Source organism: Nelumbo lutea, chromosome 3, assembly GCF_056320005.1.
Source record: "Nelumbo lutea isolate HS-2025 chromosome 3, American lotus-T2T, whole genome shotgun sequence".
NCBI lineage: Eukaryota > Viridiplantae > Streptophyta > Magnoliopsida > Proteales > Nelumbonaceae > Nelumbo > Nelumbo lutea.
The window spans coordinates 51,060,226-51,081,084 of NC_142686.1; the positions used below are offsets into that span (position 1 = coordinate 51,060,226).

Sequence of the window (20,859 nt, forward strand, 5' to 3'; positions counted from 1 at the left end):
TGAACTATCCATCTGTCGCTAAGCCCTACCATATGACTCCAAGTGATCTCTGAAGGAATTCATGATTTCTTCCTTGGGGTCAAAACTAGTAAAGTGGTCCCGGGTAGTACCAACAATCTGAGTATCTTGGGTTGCCACATGTGCTACGTTATGTGCTGTATTCGGCTTCTTCTGACCTTGCACTTTACCCTGTTCTTGGTTCTTCATTTCCCACTTGGGCTTCCCGTGAATTTCCCAACATGTGTCACGTGTTTATCGCGAGTTCCAATAGTGGGTACAAAACAACTTGTCTTTATCATCAGCCTTCTTGGAGTCACTTTTCTTTGCCATATTGTTATTACCCATTGCATCCAATGCTACCTGTTGCTCCCCCTCAATTGTATCCATCACAGTTCACCTATTTTCTTCAGATTGAACAAGGGCATATACCTCTTGAGCCGAAGGCAACTCTTTGCTTCCTAAGATCTGAACTCTCAAGGGTTCATAAGCAGGGTTCAGTCCCAACAAGAAAGTTGTTTCGACTGGTGCTATAGTAGTCCGAACCAGAAGGAGAAGAAGAAGAAGAAGAGAGAGAAGAAGAAGGGTCTGTCGAAATTTGATGGATTACCCCTTCATCCGACCCCCTTAATCTTAATTAGACTCTAATAATCTTTACAAAGACAAAAATGCCCTTACTTAAGTGTGGGGCAGAGTAACTCTAATAACACTACCACATAAGCAAGCTACTTAACAAACATAAGAAGACTAAACTACCCCCATTCGGCACACTTTAACACTCCCCCTCAAGCTGGAGAATATGTCATATAATCCCAGCTTGTTACATAGATAGTTTACTTTCCTTGAGCTTAGAGGTTTTGTAAACAAATCTGCCCATTGGTCATTCGAGTCCACATGTTCTATATTTCATAGATAGTTTACTTTCCCTGAGCTTAGAGGTTTTGTAAACAAATCTGCCCATTGGTCATTCGAGTCCACATGTTCTATATTTATCTCTCCAGCAAGAACCTTCTCTCTCACAAAGTGGCAATCAACCTCTGTGCTTTTTTCTCTCATGAAAGACAGGATTGGAAGAGATATGGAGTGCAGCTTGATTGTCACAGTACAATCTCATAGGTTTATCCATGTGAAACCCAATTTCTTGTAGGAGATTCCTCAACCACACTAATTCACAGGTGGTGTGGGCCATGGCCCTATATTTGGCTTCAACACTGCTTCTGGCCACAACTGTCTACTTTTACTCTTCCATGTCACAAGATTTCCTCCAAGAAATGTGCAATAGCCTGTAGTAGATCTTTTGTCATTCACTGAGCTTTCCCAGTCTACATCTGTATACCCAACTACTTCAAGTTTTCCCCCTGGTTTATACAATAGCCCACGGCCTGGAGCTCCTTTCAGATACCTCACAATTCTAAGAATTGCATCCCAGCGAGGTATACGAGGGTTCTGCATAAATTGGCTCACCACACTGACTGCAAAGGAGATGTCGGGTCTCGTGATAGTCAGATAGTTCAGCTTTCCCACTAGTCATCTATACCTTCCAGGATCTTCAAATACTTCTCTTGTATCACTACTCAACTTAACATTTGGTTCCATAGGGGTCTCAACCGGTTTTGCACCTAACAGTCCTGTTTCTTCCAATAGATCAATGACATATTTCCTTTGGCACAGATTTACACCTTGTTTTGACCTGGCAACTTCTATTCCCAAGAAATACTTTAATGTTCCAAGGTCTTTTGTTTGAAAATGATTTTGCAGAAATACCTTTAGTTTGCCAATCCCCAATTTATCACTACCAGTGATGACAATATCATCCACATGGACCACTAATAAAATTTTCCCAGCTTCTGAGTCATAACTGAACACTGAGTGATCAACCTGGCATTGCTTCATTCCAAAACTCTTCACCACTTCGCTGAACTTCCCAAACCAAGCACGTGGAGATTGCTTCAACCCATAAATTGCCTTATTCAGTTTAGACACCTTACCAACCTCCCCCTGAGCAACAAACCCAAGTGGTTGCTCCATATAAACCTCCTCCACAAGATCACCATGGAGTAAGGCATTCTTGATGTCAAGTTGAAAGAGAGGCCAATCATACATAACTGCCAAGGAAATGAGTACACGAACATAACCAATTTTAGCCACCGAAGAGAATGTCTCCATGTAGTCCACTCCATACAACTGTGAGTAACCCTTAGCAACAAGTCTGGCTTTCAGACGCTCCACACTACCATCTGGCAAGTATTTCACAGTATACACCCATTTACATCCCACAGCATGCTTACCAGGTGGGAGAGTAGTAAGTTCCCACGTTTGAGTATGTTGAAGAGCAGAAAGTTCCTCCTCCATTGCCTGCCGCCAATCAGGTGAACTGAGAGCTTCTTGGACATTGTTAGGTATGGAAATAGAGGATAAAAGGGAAACAAACTGGCGATGTGATGTAGAAAGACGAGATAATGAAACGAAATTGGAAATGGGATGGCAGGTAGAACTGCGTTTACCTTTCTGTAAGGCAATGGGTAGATCAAGGTTTGAGGGTTCAACAATAGGAGCCATGAGAGGATCCGCAGATGAGGTAGAAGTTGGAGGAGGGGCCGGTGCCGTTCGACGTGTATACACTTGCCGGATTGGTGGACGTTCGGTGGTGATCTGCATGGGATGAGGTGATGAGTCTACTCCAACAACAACATCTGGAACTGGATCACTGACTGGGAGAGGAAGAGGAAGTGCGGGTGGAGACGAGGGTGCTTCAGGACTTGAGAAGAAGGGGACTGACTCAAAAAAGGTGACATCAGGACAGACATAGCACTTCCGGGTAATGGGATTATAACACTTGTACCCTTTTTGAGTCCAAGAGTAGCCAAGGAAGACACATTTAATTGAGTGTGCATGTAGCTTGTCTATTCCAGGACTCAGATTATGTACAAAGCACACACAATCAAAGACACGAGGAGTTAATGGAAACGGAGATAAAGTGGGAAACAAGATAGAGAAGGGGGACCGACCATGAAGAATAAAAGAGGGCATCCGATTAATGAGAAAACATGCAGTGAGTACAACATCACTCCAAAACCGTTTAGGAACATTCATGTGGTGAAGCATAGACCGTGCAGTTTCAAGAAGTTGGCGATTTTTCCATTCAGCCACCCCATTTTGTTGAGGGGTGAAAGCACATGAGGTCTGATGAATAATGCCATGTTGTTCTAAATACTGTTGAAATGAAGTAAGAAAGTATTTACGACCATTATCTGAACGAAGAACTTTGAGTGGAACACCAAATTATGTGCGTATTTCAGCATGGAATTTTTGAAAAATGGAAAATAATTCACTTCTTTCTTTCACTAAGTAAATCCATGTCATTCTTGAACAATCATCAATAAAGGAGACAAAATACTTGTACCCATTATAAGACTATTTGGATTGGACCCCAAACATCTGAATGAACCAAAGAAAAATGACTCAACATACGACTCTCAACTCTTGGACTGAAGGACACACGACGGTGTTTGCCAAACTGACATGACTCACATTGTAAAACTGACAACTGACTCAATGACGGAACCAACATCTTGAGAACCTTGAGAGATGGATGTCTCAGTCGGCAATGCCATTGTAGAGGAGTAAGAGAAGTCTAAAGTGCAATTGAAGATCCACCACCATCAAGGTAATACAATCCACCAGCTTCATGCCCCCCACCAATCTTCTTCCCCGTCTTGAGATCCTGAAAAACACAAGTGGAAGGAAAGAATGTAACAGAATAGTTAAGAGCCTTGGTTATTTTACTAACAGACATAAGATTGAATGGAAACATAGGTACATATAAAACAGATGATAAGGGGACAGAAGCCATGTCAACATTACCAACACCTGGAGTGTAATAGTTTGTGATGTGGAGGTTTCAGAAAGAGAAGAGAACACACCTGGAGTCCCGGTCATATGATCTGAGGCTCCAGAGTCAATAATCCAGGAAGGAGTTTTAGATGACATTCAAGCAATACCTGATTGGTCAAGTGTGGCAGTGGTATGCTGTGAAGTAGTTTGAAGGAACCGTTCATACTCATCACGCGATACACTCACCATCTCCCTCCCAGAAGTAGATGTAGATGTGGGAGGAGTTCGACCTGTCAGTTTACTGTCACTGATATCAACCTCGCCTGCTACAGCATGATTAGCCCATTTAGAGGGTGGGCCATGTAGGTCATAACAGAAATTCACTGTGTCCTTCCCTACCACAATGAGTACACTTCCTTGTAGAGTTATTTTTTCCTCTGCCACGGCCTCCCCCTGAGTCACGGCCACCCCGACCAATCATGGAATTGCCACGGCCTCCTCTGGGAGCATGACCACCCCCATTTGTACTATGTCCACCTCCTTTAGATGTCACAAGTGTTGATCTATCAGACTGTGTGGGGTTCTCAGTTTGTCCCAAAGAAATTCTACGAAGCCTTGAGATTACTTCCTCAAGTGTAGGAAGAGTAGAGCCCCTAGTATTTGGGCTCTAACTGGTTCATATTCCGACTTCAGTCCCACTAAAAATCTTGTAACATCTAGCTGTTCCCTTTGCTGTTGTTGAACTTTAATATCTGGAGTGAGGGGATGATAGACATTGAGTTCATTCCTTATATTCTTCATGCAGGCATAGTACTCTTCTAGTGTTTTGGTTTCTTGTTGTAAATCAAAGTACTCCTGATAAAGTTGATATACTCTTGTTGTGTTATATTGTCCAGAATATAGCTTCTTAGCATGCTCCCATATATCCTTAGTCGTATCAAGGAACATGAAGTTGGCACTAATTTTGGGCTCCATACTATTCCACAGCCAAGTCATGATTTGAGCATCTTCTTGTTTCCAATATTCAAACCCTAGAGAGTCAACCGGTGGCTTCTCATCTCTTACATGCTTGACTTTCTTCTTTGCCTTAAGAAACATTTCAACTGATTTTGCCCATGGAACATAGTTCTCCCCATTCAGCTTAATTGAGATCATTTATACCCCTAGGTAGTCGGGGGAAATAACCACACTAGGTTTCTGATCATTGTACCCATCTCCTATTGCTGCCATTGTACTCTTTCACAGTTGCCTCTAACCTTACTTCTCAGCTATAAGCTGATTGATGCTGTTCACAGTTTGATACTTCAGCACCTACTGCAGCCCCTAAACACAACAGTGGTAGCACACACTTGTTCTTATTCACACTACTGCTGACTTCACACACCTACGACCCACATAAGCATCAAATTACCACTCACTAATCACAAATAGGCCCTCTTACAACCACTCAATAAAAAAATGTGCATCACAAGCATCATAACACAGTCAAAACTGCTACACCCAGTTCAGACTTGTTTAACACACTTAAGAGGGCATTACACAACCACAAAGAGCTCGACAAGGTCACTGCATTCCACCTTACACCACTCGGCCACTCACAGCAGCCCTACACCATTCGGCTACTACACACACAGCCCTTTCTAGGGCAACAATGAACCTAGTTCTCTAGGTTCCAGTCAATACTAACAGCTTCTTGTAGGGTTTCTACCCAGAAATATCAATAACACTAGAAGAAGAGAAAACCGACCTTTCTTTGAGAATATCAATCAACCATTGACTGCTGAAGTCACTTTCCTTGCTGAAGAAGGTTATGCGCAGCAGAGAGAGACGAGCTGTGATGTTTCTGACCTAGGGCGAACCAGTTCTCTCCATTGACTGACCAGAAACAAAGGAGAAGAGTCACGAACACTGCTGAGGCGCTTTACCAACTGAAGTAGGTCAGGAGCATGGCTCTGATACCATGTTTCGACTGGTGCTACAGTAGTTCGAACCAGAAGGAGAAGAAGAAGAAGAAGAAGAAGAAGAGAGAAGAAGAAGGGTTTGTCGAAATCTGATGGATTACCCCTTCAGTCGACCCCCTTAATCTATATTAGACTCTAATAATATTTACAAAGACAAAAATGCCCTTACTTAAGTGTGGGGCAGAGTAACTCTAATAACACTGCCACATAAGCAAGCTACTTAACAAACATAAGAAGACTAAACTACCCCTATTCGGCACACTTTAACAAAAGCAAACACCCGCTGCTGAGAAACTAGCTTCTTATAGGCCTTAGCATCTTCATCATGTTTCTACTCTATAGCCTGATAGTGATCAAATTCTTTCCATATGGAAGTAAAGGCTGAACAATTGATAGACAAACCACGATTTCCCTGTTTACAGGTTGAGGATTCTGCTTGCAATCGGTAAATCTTGACATAATGCCTTTGCTCAAAATAGGTGGTTTTGGCTTGTTCCCTCTTGACAGTATGGCCGGCCAGAAATAAGAGGAAGAGAAGAGAAGAGAAGAAAAGAGAAGAGAGAGCAGAAGAAAAGGGATTTGCAATGTAATAGTGCTGACGACACCAGCCTTTATTATAATATATATAGGGCAGCAGAAATAACAAGGGAAAAGACCCTTGTGCCCCTGAGTACAATAACAGACATAACAGAAGTGAAAAAACGAAAGAAAAAAAACACTTTAACTAGCCAAACAGACCCTAACACCAACAACTAAATTATTTTAACACTCCCCCTCAAGTTAGAGCATAGATGTCAATCATGCCCAACTTGTCACACAAATCTTTGTGCCGCACATGATGAAGACCTTTGGTGAAGATATCTGCAAGTTGTTCTTCTGAGCTGACATATGGTGTACACACTTCTCCATTTTCAAGTTTCTCTCTAATAAAATGTTTGTCCACTTCAATGTGTTTCGTCCTAACAAGCAAGACTGGATTAGCAGCAATATTGATGGCAACTTTATTGTCACATTAGAGTGACATAGGATTGCTCACTGGGAAACCCAGTTCACCTAACAGATTTCTTATCCACATGATTTCAACAACCCCATGAGCCATCGCTCTATACTCTGCTTCAGCACTAGATCTAGCCACCACACTTTGTTTTTTACTTCTCCATGTGACCAGGTTCCCTCCTACAAAGGCACAATACCCACTGGTAGACTTTCGGTCATAGACTACTCCTGCCCAATCTACATCAGTATATACTTCCACATTTAAGTGACCGTGTTTCTGGAACAACAAACTAGCTTCGGGAAACTTCTTGAGGTATCTCAAGATCCTTTCTGCAGCTTCAAAGTGAGTTGTCCTAGGGTTGTGCATGAATTGACTAAGGACACCCACTGCATAGGCAATATTAGGCCTGGTCATAGACAAATACAAAAGTCTCCCCATGAGTCTCTAGAACTTCTTCACATCTTTCAAAAACTCTCCCTGACTGTCTTCCGGATGATGATTAGATTCAATTGGTGAATCAATTGGTTTTACCCCCAACTTGCCTATATCTTCTAGTAGATCTAGTACATATTTCCGTTAGGAAATAAAGATGCCCTTGTGAGAGCGGGCAACTTCAATTCCAAGGAAGTAACGTAAGGGGCCTAGATCTTTTACCTCAAATTGAGCAGCTAAGAATTTTTTTAGTCTCCATATTTCAGCCTCCCAATCTCCTGTGATCACTATGTCATCCACATACACAATAAGAGCTGCAATTTTACCTTCACCTCTTTTCACAAACAGAGTATGATCTAACTGGCATTGTTTGAACCCCATCTGTTGAACTGCTAAATGAAACGTACTAAACCAAGCCCGAGGTGATTGTTTCAACCCATATAAAGATTTTTTTAACCTACACACCTTTTGTTCACTGTTTTTGGCATAGAACCCTGGTGGTTGGGTCATGTACACTTCCTCTTCCAAGTCACCATTCAAGAAAGCATTTTTTATGTCCAATTAGTGAAGTTCTCAGTCAAGATTTGCTACTGTTAGTAAACCCCAGCAGATTCTAGGTTGAAGTAGAGAAGAAGAAAGAAAAGAGAAAGAAGAAGAAGAAGAAGAAGAAGAAGTAAGAAAGGTTCGGCCAAACTAGAAGAGTCAAAATCTCTCTCCCCTATCTGACCCACTTGTATTTATTAAAAAACATAGAGTTACAGGGAAGACCATTTTGTCCCTCATAGAAGAAGGGACACATAACTTAAACTCAGATACAATAGACCTTTCACTCTCAAGCAGATAATCCAGAATGACCAAAATAACCCTGACTCGAGCATTCTAACACTCCCCCTCAAGCTGGAGAGTATATATCATATAGTCCCAGCTTGTCACAAATGTAATTTATTCTTCCCCGAGATAATCCCTTTGTGAGAAGATCTGCCCATTGATTTCCTGAGCTCACATGAGATGTGGTTATCACCCCACTTATCACTTTATCTCTTACAAAGTGACAATCAACCTCAATATGCTTAGTTCTCTCATGAAAGACGGGATTGGAAGAGATGTGAACAGCAACTTGGTTATCACAGTATAGTTTCATGGGTTTGTCAATTGAGAATCCCATCTCTTGAAGCAAGTTCTTCAGCCATACTAGCTCACATGTGGTATGGGCCATAGCCCTGTACTCTGCTTCTGCACTACTTCTTGCCACCATTGTTTGTTTCTTGCTCTTCCAAGTTACAAGATTGCCACCGAGGAAGGTACAATACCCTGTAGTTGATCTCCTATCTGATATAGAACCAGCCCAGTCAGCATCTGTGTACCCTACTATCTCAAGAGTTCCTCCACTTTGGTATAACAAACCACGAACTGGAGCACCTTTTAGGTACCTAACAATTCTCAGAACAGCTTCCCAGTGAGGAACCCAAGGATGTTGCATAAACTAGCTCACCACACTCACAGCAAATGATATATCTGGTCGGGTAATGGTCAGGTAGTTCAATTTGCCCACCAACCTTCTGTATCTTCCAGGATCATCAAACTCTTCACCCGCATCAACACTCAGCTTGGCATTGAGTTCCATAGGAGTCTCTGCTGGTTTAGCACCTAACAACCCTGTTTCTTCAAATAGATCAAGAACATATTTTCTCTGACATAGGTTGCTCCCATGTTTTGACCTCGCAACCTCTATTCCCAAGAAATATTTCAGCTTCCCCAGATCTTTCGTATTGAAGTGATCCTGTAAGAATTTCTTCAACCTGTTGATTCCATTGCTATCATTCCCAGTTATGACAATATCATCTACATACACGACTAGCAAGATTTTCCCATCCTTTGAGTTATAACTGAACACAGAATGATCAACCTGACATTGTTTCATCCTAAAGGCTTTCATCACTTCACTGAACCTGCCAAACCAAGCACGTGGAGATTGTTTCAGTCCATAAATTGCCTTTTTGAGCCTACACACTTTGCCAAACTCCCCCTGAGCAACAAACCCTGGTGGTTGCTCCATATACACCTCCTGAACTAGATCACCATGCAGGAAGGCATTTTTTATGTCAAGTTGTACAAGAGGCCAATCATACATAGCAGCTAATAAATCAGCACTCGAACTGAACCAATCTTAGCCACAGGAGAAAATGTCTCCATATAGTCCACACCATACATCTGAGAATAACCCTTGGCCACCAACCTCGTTTTCAATCGCTCCACACTACCATCAGGAAGATACTTCACTGTGTAGACCCATTTACACCCAACTGTGTGCTTACCGGAAGGAAGAGTGGTGAGTTCCCATGTGTGATTATGTTGTAGAGTAGAGAGTTCTTCTTCCATGGCTTGCTGCCACCCTGGGGAGGCAAGAGCTTTCTGGACAGTCTTGGGAATGGGAACAAATGAGAGTAATGATATAAATTTACAATGAGAAGAAGAAAGGTGAGTAGTAGAAACATAGTGTGAAATGGGGTGAGAAGTACAAGTGCATTTACCTTTTCGCAGAGCAATAGGAAGATCAGGACTGAAGGATAAGGAGCAGTAGCAGGATCTGTCGACAGGGGCTGAAGTGGAGGAGGGCCCGATGCACTTCTACGGGTATACACTTGAGTGATTGGCAGCTTCTCAGTAGTAACAGGCATAGGATGTGCATCTGCAATAGAAGCAGGAGCTACTAGAAGGATGTCCACAACAGGTACAAGAAGGGGAACCACAGAGGGAGAGGAAGAGACCCCAACATCTGAGAAGAACGGAACTGACTCAAAGGTGACATCAGAGTACACAAACGATTTATAGGATTTTGGGTTATAACACTTATACCCTTTCTGAGTCCTTGAGTAGCCAAGAAAGATACACTTAGTAGCTCGAGCATCTAGCTTGTCTAACCCAGGCCCCAAGTGTTGAACAAAACAAACACAACCAAAGATTCTTGGGGTAAGAGGAAATGGAGATAAAGTGGGAAACCACACAGGGAAAGGGGATTGACTTCCAAGGATTAACATGGGCATCCGATTGATCAGAAAACAGGATGTGAGAATAGCATCACTCCAAAAATGTTTTGGGACATTCATATTAATCATCAAGGATCGAGCAGTTTCAAGAAGATGTCGATTTTTTCGTTCAGCTACACCATTCTGTTGTGGGGTGTAGGCACAAGAAGTTTGATGAATGATCCCATGATGTTCTAGGTATTGCTGAAATGGTGAGGAGTTGTATTCTTTGGTATTATCGGAGCAAAGAATTTTAATATGAACACCAAATTGTGTGCGTATTTCAGCATAAAATTTTTGAAAAATAGGGAACAACTCACTACAATCTTTCATAAGATAAATCCATGTCATCCTTGAAAAGTCATCAACAAAGATTACGAAATACTTATACCCATTGTATGACACCACTTTAATTGGACCCCATACATCGGAATGAACTAAAGAGAAAGGACTTGAGACACGACTATCAACTCTTGGACTAAATGAGACTCTATGATGTTTACCCAGTTGACATGACTCACAATCTAATGATGAAAGATGACTCAAGGAAGGAACCAGTAACTTCAAGGCCTTGAGAGAAGGATGACCAAGTCTGCAGTGCCATTGAAGAGGAGTAAGAGATGACTGAAAAGCTACTGGAGGACCACCACCATCAAGGTAATATAATCCACCTGCTTCATGCCCTCCACCAATCTTCCTCCCCGTCTTGAGATCCTGAAACACACAAGAAGAAGGGTAGAAGGTTACAGAACAATTAAGAGACTTGGTTAATCTGCTGACAGACATAAGGTTAAAAGGAAACTTAGGAACATATAAAACAGATGATAAAGGCAAGGAGGAGAGGTTAACATCACCAACACCACAGATAGGAGATGTAGAACCTTTAGCAAGTGTAACTGTTTGAGGGGTGGAGGAGTGGGAAAGGGAAGAAAATACATCATGAGTCCCAGACATATGGTCCGAGGCCCCGGAGTCAATGATCCAGTGTGAGTCTTTGGAAGCTAAGCAAGCCATACCTGAATGGGCAAGTGTAGCGGTGTTCTACTGAGATGTTTGAATGAACTACTCATATACTTCACGTGGTACATTCACCATTTCCTTCTCAGAAGCACAAGTAGATGTGGAGAGGATTGGGTCAGTTTGTTGACTTTCAGTAATTGTGTCACTACCCTTGGTCCTAGCATGGTTAGCCCAAATGTTGGGTGCACCACGCAAATCATAGCAGAAATTAACTGTGTGCCCCTCTAAACCACAATGTGTACACTTTCTCTGAGTATTACTCCTTCCTCTTCTCGGACCTCCCCTTGAGTCTCGGCCTCCAGTCCGGCCACTAGCCCTGCTAAACATGTGACCACCACGGTTGCTTGGGAGTCCACTCCTGACACCACCACTTCTATTTCCACGACCACCCCCTTTAGTCACTACCAAACCAGATCTGTCAGAGAGAGAAGAATGTTCTCCCAACTCAATAGATGTCCTCTTAAGACGAGCAAAGACTTCTTCAAGTGAGGGAAGAGCAGATCCTCCCAATATTTGTACTCTAACAGGCTCATACTCAGCCTTCAACCCCACAAGAAACCTTGTCACATCAAGCTGCTCATGTTGTTGTTGTTGGATCTGAACATCTGATGTTAGAGGATGATATACATTAAGCTCATTACGAATGTTCATCAAACTTGCATAGTACTCTTCTAATCTTTGACTCCCTTGCTTCAAATTGAAATACTCTTGGTACAACTGATACACCCTAGTTGTATTGTCTTATCTAGAGTATAACTTCTTAGCATGATCCCAGATTTCCTTAGCTGTATCTAGGAACATGAAGTTCACACTAATCTTTGGTTCCATGCTGTTCCAGAGCCATGTCATTATCTGTGCATCTACTTGTTCCCAGTCACTGAACCCAGGGGAATCAGAGGGAGGTTTCTCCTCTCTTACATGTTTTACCTTCCTCTTGGCCTTCAAGAACACCTCCATAGATTTTGCCCATGGTACATAATTCTCACCATTCAACTTGATGGATGTCATTTGAACACTTAGATAATCTGGAGAAAGCATGACACCTGTTTTGTTATCATCCCAATTTTCAAATGAAGCCATCTTAATTATTTCACCTTCAAATATACAACACAACCTCACACTCTTTCACAAGACTTATCTCACTTATAACACATTACACACCACACACTAAGATTGAAATCACTCGGTCTTCAAATCAAACACCTGGGCTGCACACTGCAGAACCATTCACCATCAACACACTAAGACTGAAATCACTCAGTCCTCACATCAAACACTTGGGCTGCACACTACAGAACTGATTACACACAAGGTATAGGAGATCACTTTTAAATATTTTGAAACATAGATACACCAATCACCACGACACAACCACCACCAATCTACTGTTGTTGTGAACTTCAGCAGTCGACAACTCTTCTTTCAACATACATACGAAGAGAAATGCAGAGGAACACGACTGAGATGCATATCAATCACACTGAGCACCACCACAACCAACTTTTGAAACAAAAGGAAACATTCACAGTTCCTTACTTGGACAAACAACAGTAGTGTTCATACCTGTCTACATTCAGCCCTCTTCGATACTGAATAGAGGGTTTAGTATACCACTCCAACGACCACCACAGCAACAACCAGAGGCATCCTCAAAGCCTGACTTTTAATCTTCCAAGTCTGACTTTTAATCAAAGCCTCCATTTCCTCTTGCATTTCCCCCTCCTATTCAGATTTAGAAAGGCTCAGTAACATTCTTGGATATAGACACTGTTGACAGATATTGTTGTACACATGTTTAGTACCGCAATGGTACTTTTGTAATTTCTTCATATTTTATGTTGTACGATCAGCCTAGTATAAATAATAACATACTGCACACGCCTGCAGTATTCTTTGGGCTCTCAGTCCTCTCGCCTCTCCTCTCTTTCTCTTCTCTTGTTCAACATGGTATCAGAGCAAGTTGTCCAATCCTGAAGGGTGATGTCAAGCAAATCTGATTTGTTCATCTTCCAATGTCGAGCAGTCAGTCTCTTCATCTCCCAACTGTATCCATCTGCTGTTTGACCTTAAGCAAGAAGATGCCTGCCTGATTTTTCATCTTCCAGTGTAGAAAAGAGTTCTGGTTTATAGAGAATTTTATATCTGATGTTCAAAGAAGTCTGCCCGGCTTTTCATCTTCTAGCGTAGAGAAAGTTCTGGTTTATAGAGAGGCTATCATCTGATGTTCAAGAAGGTATTATCTACTGTTCATCTACTGTTCGGGTCCCTGGTATTCAACTGAAGTTTTTTTTTGTGTTTCTTTGCACCCATTGATGGACTGTTGATGCCCTAATATTCGACTGAGCTGTTCTTTTTTGTGTTACTTTCTGTTTGGCTACCCTGTTGATGGACTGAAGTAGCTCTTTCTTTTACTTTGATCTCATTGACTGTTTGGCTGCCCTGAAGTTGGCACTGTACCAGGTCTGCCGATTAGGTGTGTGGTGAACTTCACCTTGCTCCTTCTATTCTGTTGTGGGGTTGTATGATCTCTGTAAAACCGTAGGTCATATAGACCTATTTATGTGATGCAACAGCAGTGTTTGTCTTTTGGATTCCTGTAAAACCGTAGGTCATATAGACCTGTTTACATGCTGCAACAGCAGTGTTTGTTCTTGGATCCCTGTGAAACCGTAGGTCATAAGGATCTATTTGTGTGCTGCAATAGCAGTCTTTTTAGTGGATTGAAGGTCAGGAAGTGCCCGGTGCCTTCTGTAACAATTCTGTGAGCCAGTGCTCCTTCTTTGGGTATTGTTTTTAAACCTGAAATCATGAGTGGTGAAGATTCAGCCACATCTGGAGTTTCTTCAATGCTGAATGGAATGAGTGGGGGTGGTAACCTATCCTTTCTTATGGCTGTTGTCCCTCTTGATGATTTAAATTATCTAGAGTGGTCAAGAGGGATCAAGTTATACATCACTGTAAGGGGGAAGATAGGCTATATTAATGGGAGAATTAAAGAACCACACTCTGGGAGTGCTGAATATGATAGATGGAATCAGGAGAACAGTATGGTTATGTCTTGGCTCTTGGTCTCCATGCAACCTCAAATAAGGAAGAATTTCATGTGGGCTGAAACTGCAAATGAGATCTGGGAACAAGCAAAATCTACATATTCAGAACTGCGACACTATGCCAAGATCTATCAACTGCAGGCATAATCGTTTACTTGTAGACAGGGGGAGAGATGTTTATCAGTATATTACTCTGACTTGACTTTTGTCTGGAAGGAGTTGGACCATTACCAGATGTGGATTGGAAGTGTGACGAGGATGCAAAACTGTACAAGAAACTTGTCTCCCAGTAAAGAGTGTTTGCCTTCTTACATGGTTTGAATCCTATGTATGAATCTATCAGAGTACAAATTCTCAGTTCTAAGGATCTTCCATCAGTTCAGGAAGTTTATGCTTTTGTACAATCTAAAGAGAGCAGAAGGAATTTGATGAACAACCTTGGTGGGGATGCAGTTGTGTTGGTAGCAAAAGGGGGTGTCTCTACTAGTGTGGGATCTTCTTCCAGGAAAGGAGATCTCCAGAAAAAAAACAGAAGATAAGGACAAATTGTGGTGCACTCATTGCCAGAAACCCCAACACACCAGAGATACCTGTTGGGATCTTCATGGGAAACCAAAATGGGCTCAAGATCTGAATAAAAAGCAAGGTTCAGATGTGAACAAAAGGTCCGGACAGCAAGGTACAAAGAAATACAACATGGCCAACATGGCTACTCAGGAGAATCAGCCCTCCATCCCTATTGTGACTCAGACACATCTCTCTAGATCTGACCTGAGGGAGGATATTATGAATTCCTTTCGTGACCATTTAGAGCTCTATGGTAGAGCAATTCGTCAAATGGATGCTCCTCCCTCAACCTCGTTTGCATCTACATCAGGTAACTCTTCCACAGCTTTCCTTGTTGCTTCTCACACCCTTGACTCTCCATGGATCATTGATTCTAGAGTGTCAAAACACATGACTAGTACGTCCTCTTACTTTCAAACCTATCACCTTCTTTCTGGAAGAGACAAGGTGAGACTATCTGATGGATCATACACTTCCATAGCTGGTCAAGGAACCATCTCTCCTCCCCTTGACCTTACCCTCTCTGATGTCCTACATGTTCCAAAATTTCTCATTAATTTGTTCTCTGTTAATAGTGTTACTAATTCCTTAAACTGCTCAGTGACATTTTTCCCTTCTCATTGAGTGATTCAAGATCTGGTCTCAGGGAGGACGATTGGTAGGGGATGTATGGTTGATGGACTTTACATGCTAGAGAATAAGGTTGGTCTTCATGTTACAGAGTCTATGAGTCGGTTCTATAAGAGTCAAGTTTATTTATGGCATTGTCGCCTTGGTCATTTGTCTTTTGAGTCTTTAAAAGTTGTATTTCCAGAACTTTTTAAGTCAATGTCCATTTCTATTTTCTCTTGTCAAGTGTGTCAGTTAAGTAAACATTGTAGAACTCATTTTCTTCAAAAAAAATAGTAAATCTGAATTTCCTTTTCACATTGTTCATTCTGATGTTTGGGGCCCTGTTACTTTACCATCTGAGAGTGGTTACAAGTATTTTATTACCCTCATTGATAATTATTCTAGATATACTTGGGTATATCCTATGCGAACTAAGGAGGAAGTACCAAAAATTATCCAAGATTTTCAGCAGATGGTCTTCACTCAATTTCATACTGAAATCCAAAATTTTCAATCAGATAATGCGAAAGAGTTTTTTCATAGTGATCTCACCGAGTTCTTTGCTTTGCGTGGTTCACTTCACCGTAGCTCTTGTGCCTGAACACCACAACAAAATGGTGTTGCTGAACGGAAGAACTGACATCTCCTTGAAGTGGCTCGGGGTTTACTACTCCATATGAATGTCCCCAAACGTTTTTGGCTTGAGGTTGTTCTTTGTTCTACCTACATCATTAACCGTATGCCCTCTCGTTGGTTAGAGTACAAAGCCCCACATCAGCTTCTCTTTCCTAAGGTCCCCTTTCTTCCCATTCCTCATGTATTTGGTTGTCGATGCTTTGTCCAAAATCTGTCTCCCACCCATGGGAAATTGGATTGTCGTGCTATTCCTTGCATATTCCTTGGTTACTCCTTCACTCAAAAGGGTTGTTTTGATCCTGTTTCTCGGAAATTCTATGTCTCCATGGATGTTTCTTTCTTTGAGGATGAGCCTTTCTTTCCTATTTCTCCTCAGGGGGAGTATAGGCATGAGGAGAAACTGGTTCAGCTCCCTTCTCTTCCTGATCCTCCGCCTTTTCATGTCTTCTTTCGTTGTCGCAAAGGCCAACCAAATTCGAGAGCTGTAGATAATCTAGAAGTTGTACCTCCAGTGCCATCAAACTCCTTGGGGGAGGATCATACCCACTCAGGTAACTTGGCTCCCAATGATGTTCCTGATTCTATTGAAATTGATACCTCTGCTACTAATGACCTTGACCTTCCTATTGCTCACAGGAAAGGTGTTAGATTGTGCACCACTAAACATCCCATTTCCAACTTTGTTTCCTATGAGAACATTTCACCCTCATTTCGTGCTTTCCTTACCTCTATTGACAGTGTCCCTATCCCCAAGAATGTGGTAGAAGCTCTTTCAATACCTGAATAGACAGATGTCATGAAGGAAGAAATTAATGCCCTTCATAAAAATGGCACATGGGAACTTGTTGATCTTCCTAAGGGAAAGGATCCAGTTGGATGTAATTGAGTGTTCACTGTCAAGCATAGGGATGATGAAACGGTGGAGAGGTATAAAGCTCGCTTAATGGAAAAGGGGTTTACTCAAGTGTACGGAGTTGATTATGCATAAACTTTTGCCCCTGTTGCTAAGATGAACTCCATTAGAGTTCTATTCTCTCTTGTTGCTAATCTAGATTGGGATCTACATCAGCTTGACATCAAGAATGCATTCTTGAATGGTGATCTTGAAGAGGAAGTTTACATGGAAGTATGTGGATAAAGAATCTGTTGAGTGAGTTCGGTTTCTCAGTGGACAAGCCTACAACGCTATTCTGTGATAACAAAGCAGCTATAAGCATTGCTGCTAACCCAGTGCTACATGATAGAACAAAACACATCAAAGTTGACAAGCATTTTATCAGGGAGAAAGTCATCACAGGCGAAGTATGTACTCCCTATGTCAGCTCTGAGAACCAACTTGCAGACATCTTTACAAAAGGGCTACACCATTCCAGACATCGTGATCTCTGTGACAAGTTGGGCATTATTGATATCTATGCCCCAACTTGAGGGGGAGTGTTGACAGATGTTGTTGTACACATGTTTAGTACTGCAAGGGTACTTTTGTAATTTCTTCATATTTTATGTTGTACAACTAGCCTAGTATAAATAACAACATACTGCACATGCCTGCAGTATTCTTTGGGCTCCCAGTCCTCTCACCTCTCCTCTCTTTCTCTTCTCTTCTCTTGTTCAACAGACACAAAAGTAAAAGAAGACAGGAAAGCATGATATGATGGTGAAAATGAACTATAAGAGATAATGGTTGATGCAATGGGCTGTGAAGATGGTACACTATCTCTTCCCCTTGTAGAGTACAATGGGAAGATCAAGGTCATTAGGTGCAAGTGTGTCATCAACAATAATAGGCGTAGAATTATCAACAGGAATAAGAGGCATAGTTATTCGTATCTGATGAACCTGAAGTCTTAGATGGAGTAATAGAGAATGGTATGGATTCTCTGGAAATATCAAAATCAACCCTCCTGCACTATTGCCTGAAGGCCTGTAAAGCAACATGAAGAGGAGCTGGCAAAGGTGTAAGGATTGGAGAGGAACATTACTTCATCACCAAAACACTCCCCCTAAGAAGAAATACCAAGAAAGAAAGGATTGGACTTGAAAAAGGTAACATCCATATTAACATGATGACTACCAGACACTAGATCATAATAACAATTCCCCTTCTGGTTTTGAGAATACCCAAGGAAAACACACTTATTGGCTTTAGGATCAAATTTATTATAGTGAGATCCATGAATATGAGCAAAACAAGTGCACCCAAAAGCTCACTAAGGAATATGAAACAATTCACTCTTAGAAAACAAAACAACATAAGGAGTCAAAAAACTAAGAATACAAGAAGGCAGATGATTAATTAAGAAGACTGCATAGAAATAACATCACCCTAAAAACAAAAGGAACTGTGCCAAATATCATTAGACTCCTAGCCACTTAAACAATATGACTATTTTTTTCTCTTAGCCAGCCCATTCTACTACGGTGTATGAGCACAACTACTTTGATGAACAACTCCATGCTCCAAAACGTAGGATGCTAAGTTTTTCTCAAGTATTTCCTATCGTTGTCAGATCTAATAACCTTAATCCTCACCCCAAACTGTGTGAAAATTCACTTGGTGAAACTACCATACTAGAGATGGAACTTCATCACAAGAATGCAAAATGTTATGCTGTGCCTCAAATAATTTTCTTACCCCAAAATGTTAATAGAAAATCAGTAAGAAAGACAATGTTTCTTTTCCCTGTGGAAGTGCAACTACTAGTCAAAATATTCTATCCAGAAATGAATTGATAAATAATCAGAAAGATAATACAAATGATATACCAACTCCTCACCACTGATCTTCCCAAAAGGAAATGAATTATTACTACCAAACTTGAAACCAAAACTGTAATAAAGAATATGAAACTTTTCATAACAACCTTTTAATGTTTTCATCACATGAGAAAGAGAGATCATGACTGCCCAAATTCTGGTCACTGCTATTAAATTTTTATGATGGGTGTTACAATATCAGGGGTATTACTCTCCTTAGTTGTCATGGTGACAAGGCATTTTTGTAGAGTTGCCTTATGCCTCACTTTTGTGTTTTTGTATTGGGGGTGTACAAATTTTAGGTTTAGTGTGCCTAAACCATATCATGTTGTATAGGTAAGGGTAAAAGGATGGAAAAGGACATTATAATAAATCAAAATTTAGAGATCCATAAAATGGGTTTATAGCAAACGAAAATATAAATGGAAGTATTGCACTCATTGTTCTGGGGCTTTAAGCCTTTAAATAGTAGCCTATATCATGGCATTCATCACAACAAGCCTTTTCTTCTACTTCAATCTCAATTTCTCTAAGCAAAGTAGAACATCATCTCTCCATGTCAATGTATGGACTCTACTCTTTTATTTCCTTTAGTTTTTTTATGCATCACACAAATACATGGATATTCTCTCAATATCTTCTTGTACTAGTCGAGGAAGGCCCTTACCCTCTAGGTTTTATTTTTAATAGACTATGTAATGTGTTTGTATTCTACTTTTAATGTTTGATTTGTTCATCACTGTTTGTTTGTTGCTACTTCAATTAGGGAACTAAGCTACCCATGCAAAAATTATCTAAAGCTAGTTGCCTAGGAGATAAGACACTCCCCTGTCACCTAGCCTCACCTTATCACCTTAACAACAATGCTCTCTTCCCATATTCCTAATTCTTTACTGGTTCTTCTGAAGAGGATTTATTCATTGAATCATATATTCTGGTCGACTTTCACTTTTTAATTGCTTTCATGCTTTCATTCTCAATAAATAACATCCTAACTGGAGCAAGCTCTAGACATTTGAGTGATTCAGACACCATTAGTAACTTTACAAAGTTATTAGCTGGAGTTTCTGTTGTTACCTTGTTTGGCATATGTTATTTCTATCAAAGTTATTCTCTTTGACATGAGATTCCTTCGATGTCTCTTTAGTCGATGTTAATTTGGATTTTATGCCTTCTAGTCCCTGTTGCAATCAGAAAAACTAAGGGCTGATGATTCCGAAAAGAAATGTGCTGAAGCCCAAGAATCAAGTGAGGAAAAGCGTAAGAAGTTGGTTGAAACAGATGGAAAAGTACAACAGCTTCAGGAATCTTTAAATAGGTAGTATAATCCTTCTACTATCTCCATCCCCGTATTAGTTTTTTTATGACTTTGGAGTACTGTTTGGTATAGATTTATTATAATGATTTTCTGTTACTACTGGTGTCACTTATCTAAATTATATACTTCATTACATAAGAATATTGGTTCACTATTTTTACCTCATGGTTTTATTAGCCAAATACATATATTACTTGCTGTCAAGAAAACAGAAAATAAACTGGTACAGTGATGCATATGGTCATAATGTCACTGAAAACTGATCTGTTAACATTGCATTTGCACTTCCAATTATACTGCATGCATTATGAGAAAGTTGGCTGAATATTCATTAAACATTAACAAGTTTTGCAGAGCACAGCTATAATATGAGGTCAATCCTATGTTTCTATCATGGGGTCTAGAAATGGACTAACTAAAATAATAAAAGAATAAGATCAAGAAAATGTGGTCACGAAATGAAATCATGAAGAGGACAATGATGGAATAACAAAGATAACACTAATATGAACAGTATAACAAATCAATCCAAAATTAACAAGAGATCACAGAATTTTCTACAAGCCAAGTGCTATGAATAAGAAGAGTTAAAGAAAGTAAATAGCTAAAAATAAGAACAATATAGGGGCAGCCCAGTGCATGAGGTTCCCAC

The 20,859-nt window shown here is 40.8% G+C and overlaps 1 protein-coding gene across 7 annotated transcripts in view; it reads left to right on the forward strand.

The window, feature by feature from the left end:
• Positions 1-20,859, forward strand: part of LOC148864912 (myosin-9-like) — a 139,272-nt gene that overhangs the window by 95,391 nt on the left and 23,022 nt on the right. For all 7 annotated transcript variants that reach the window (XM_088978885.1, XM_088978884.1, XM_088978887.1 and 4 more), the window contains one exon: positions 20,068-20,207. In XM_088978885.1, coding sequence (XP_088835011.1) covers positions 20,068-20,207 — 140 coding nt within the window. The remainder of the gene's footprint in view (positions 1-20,067; positions 20,208-20,859) is intronic.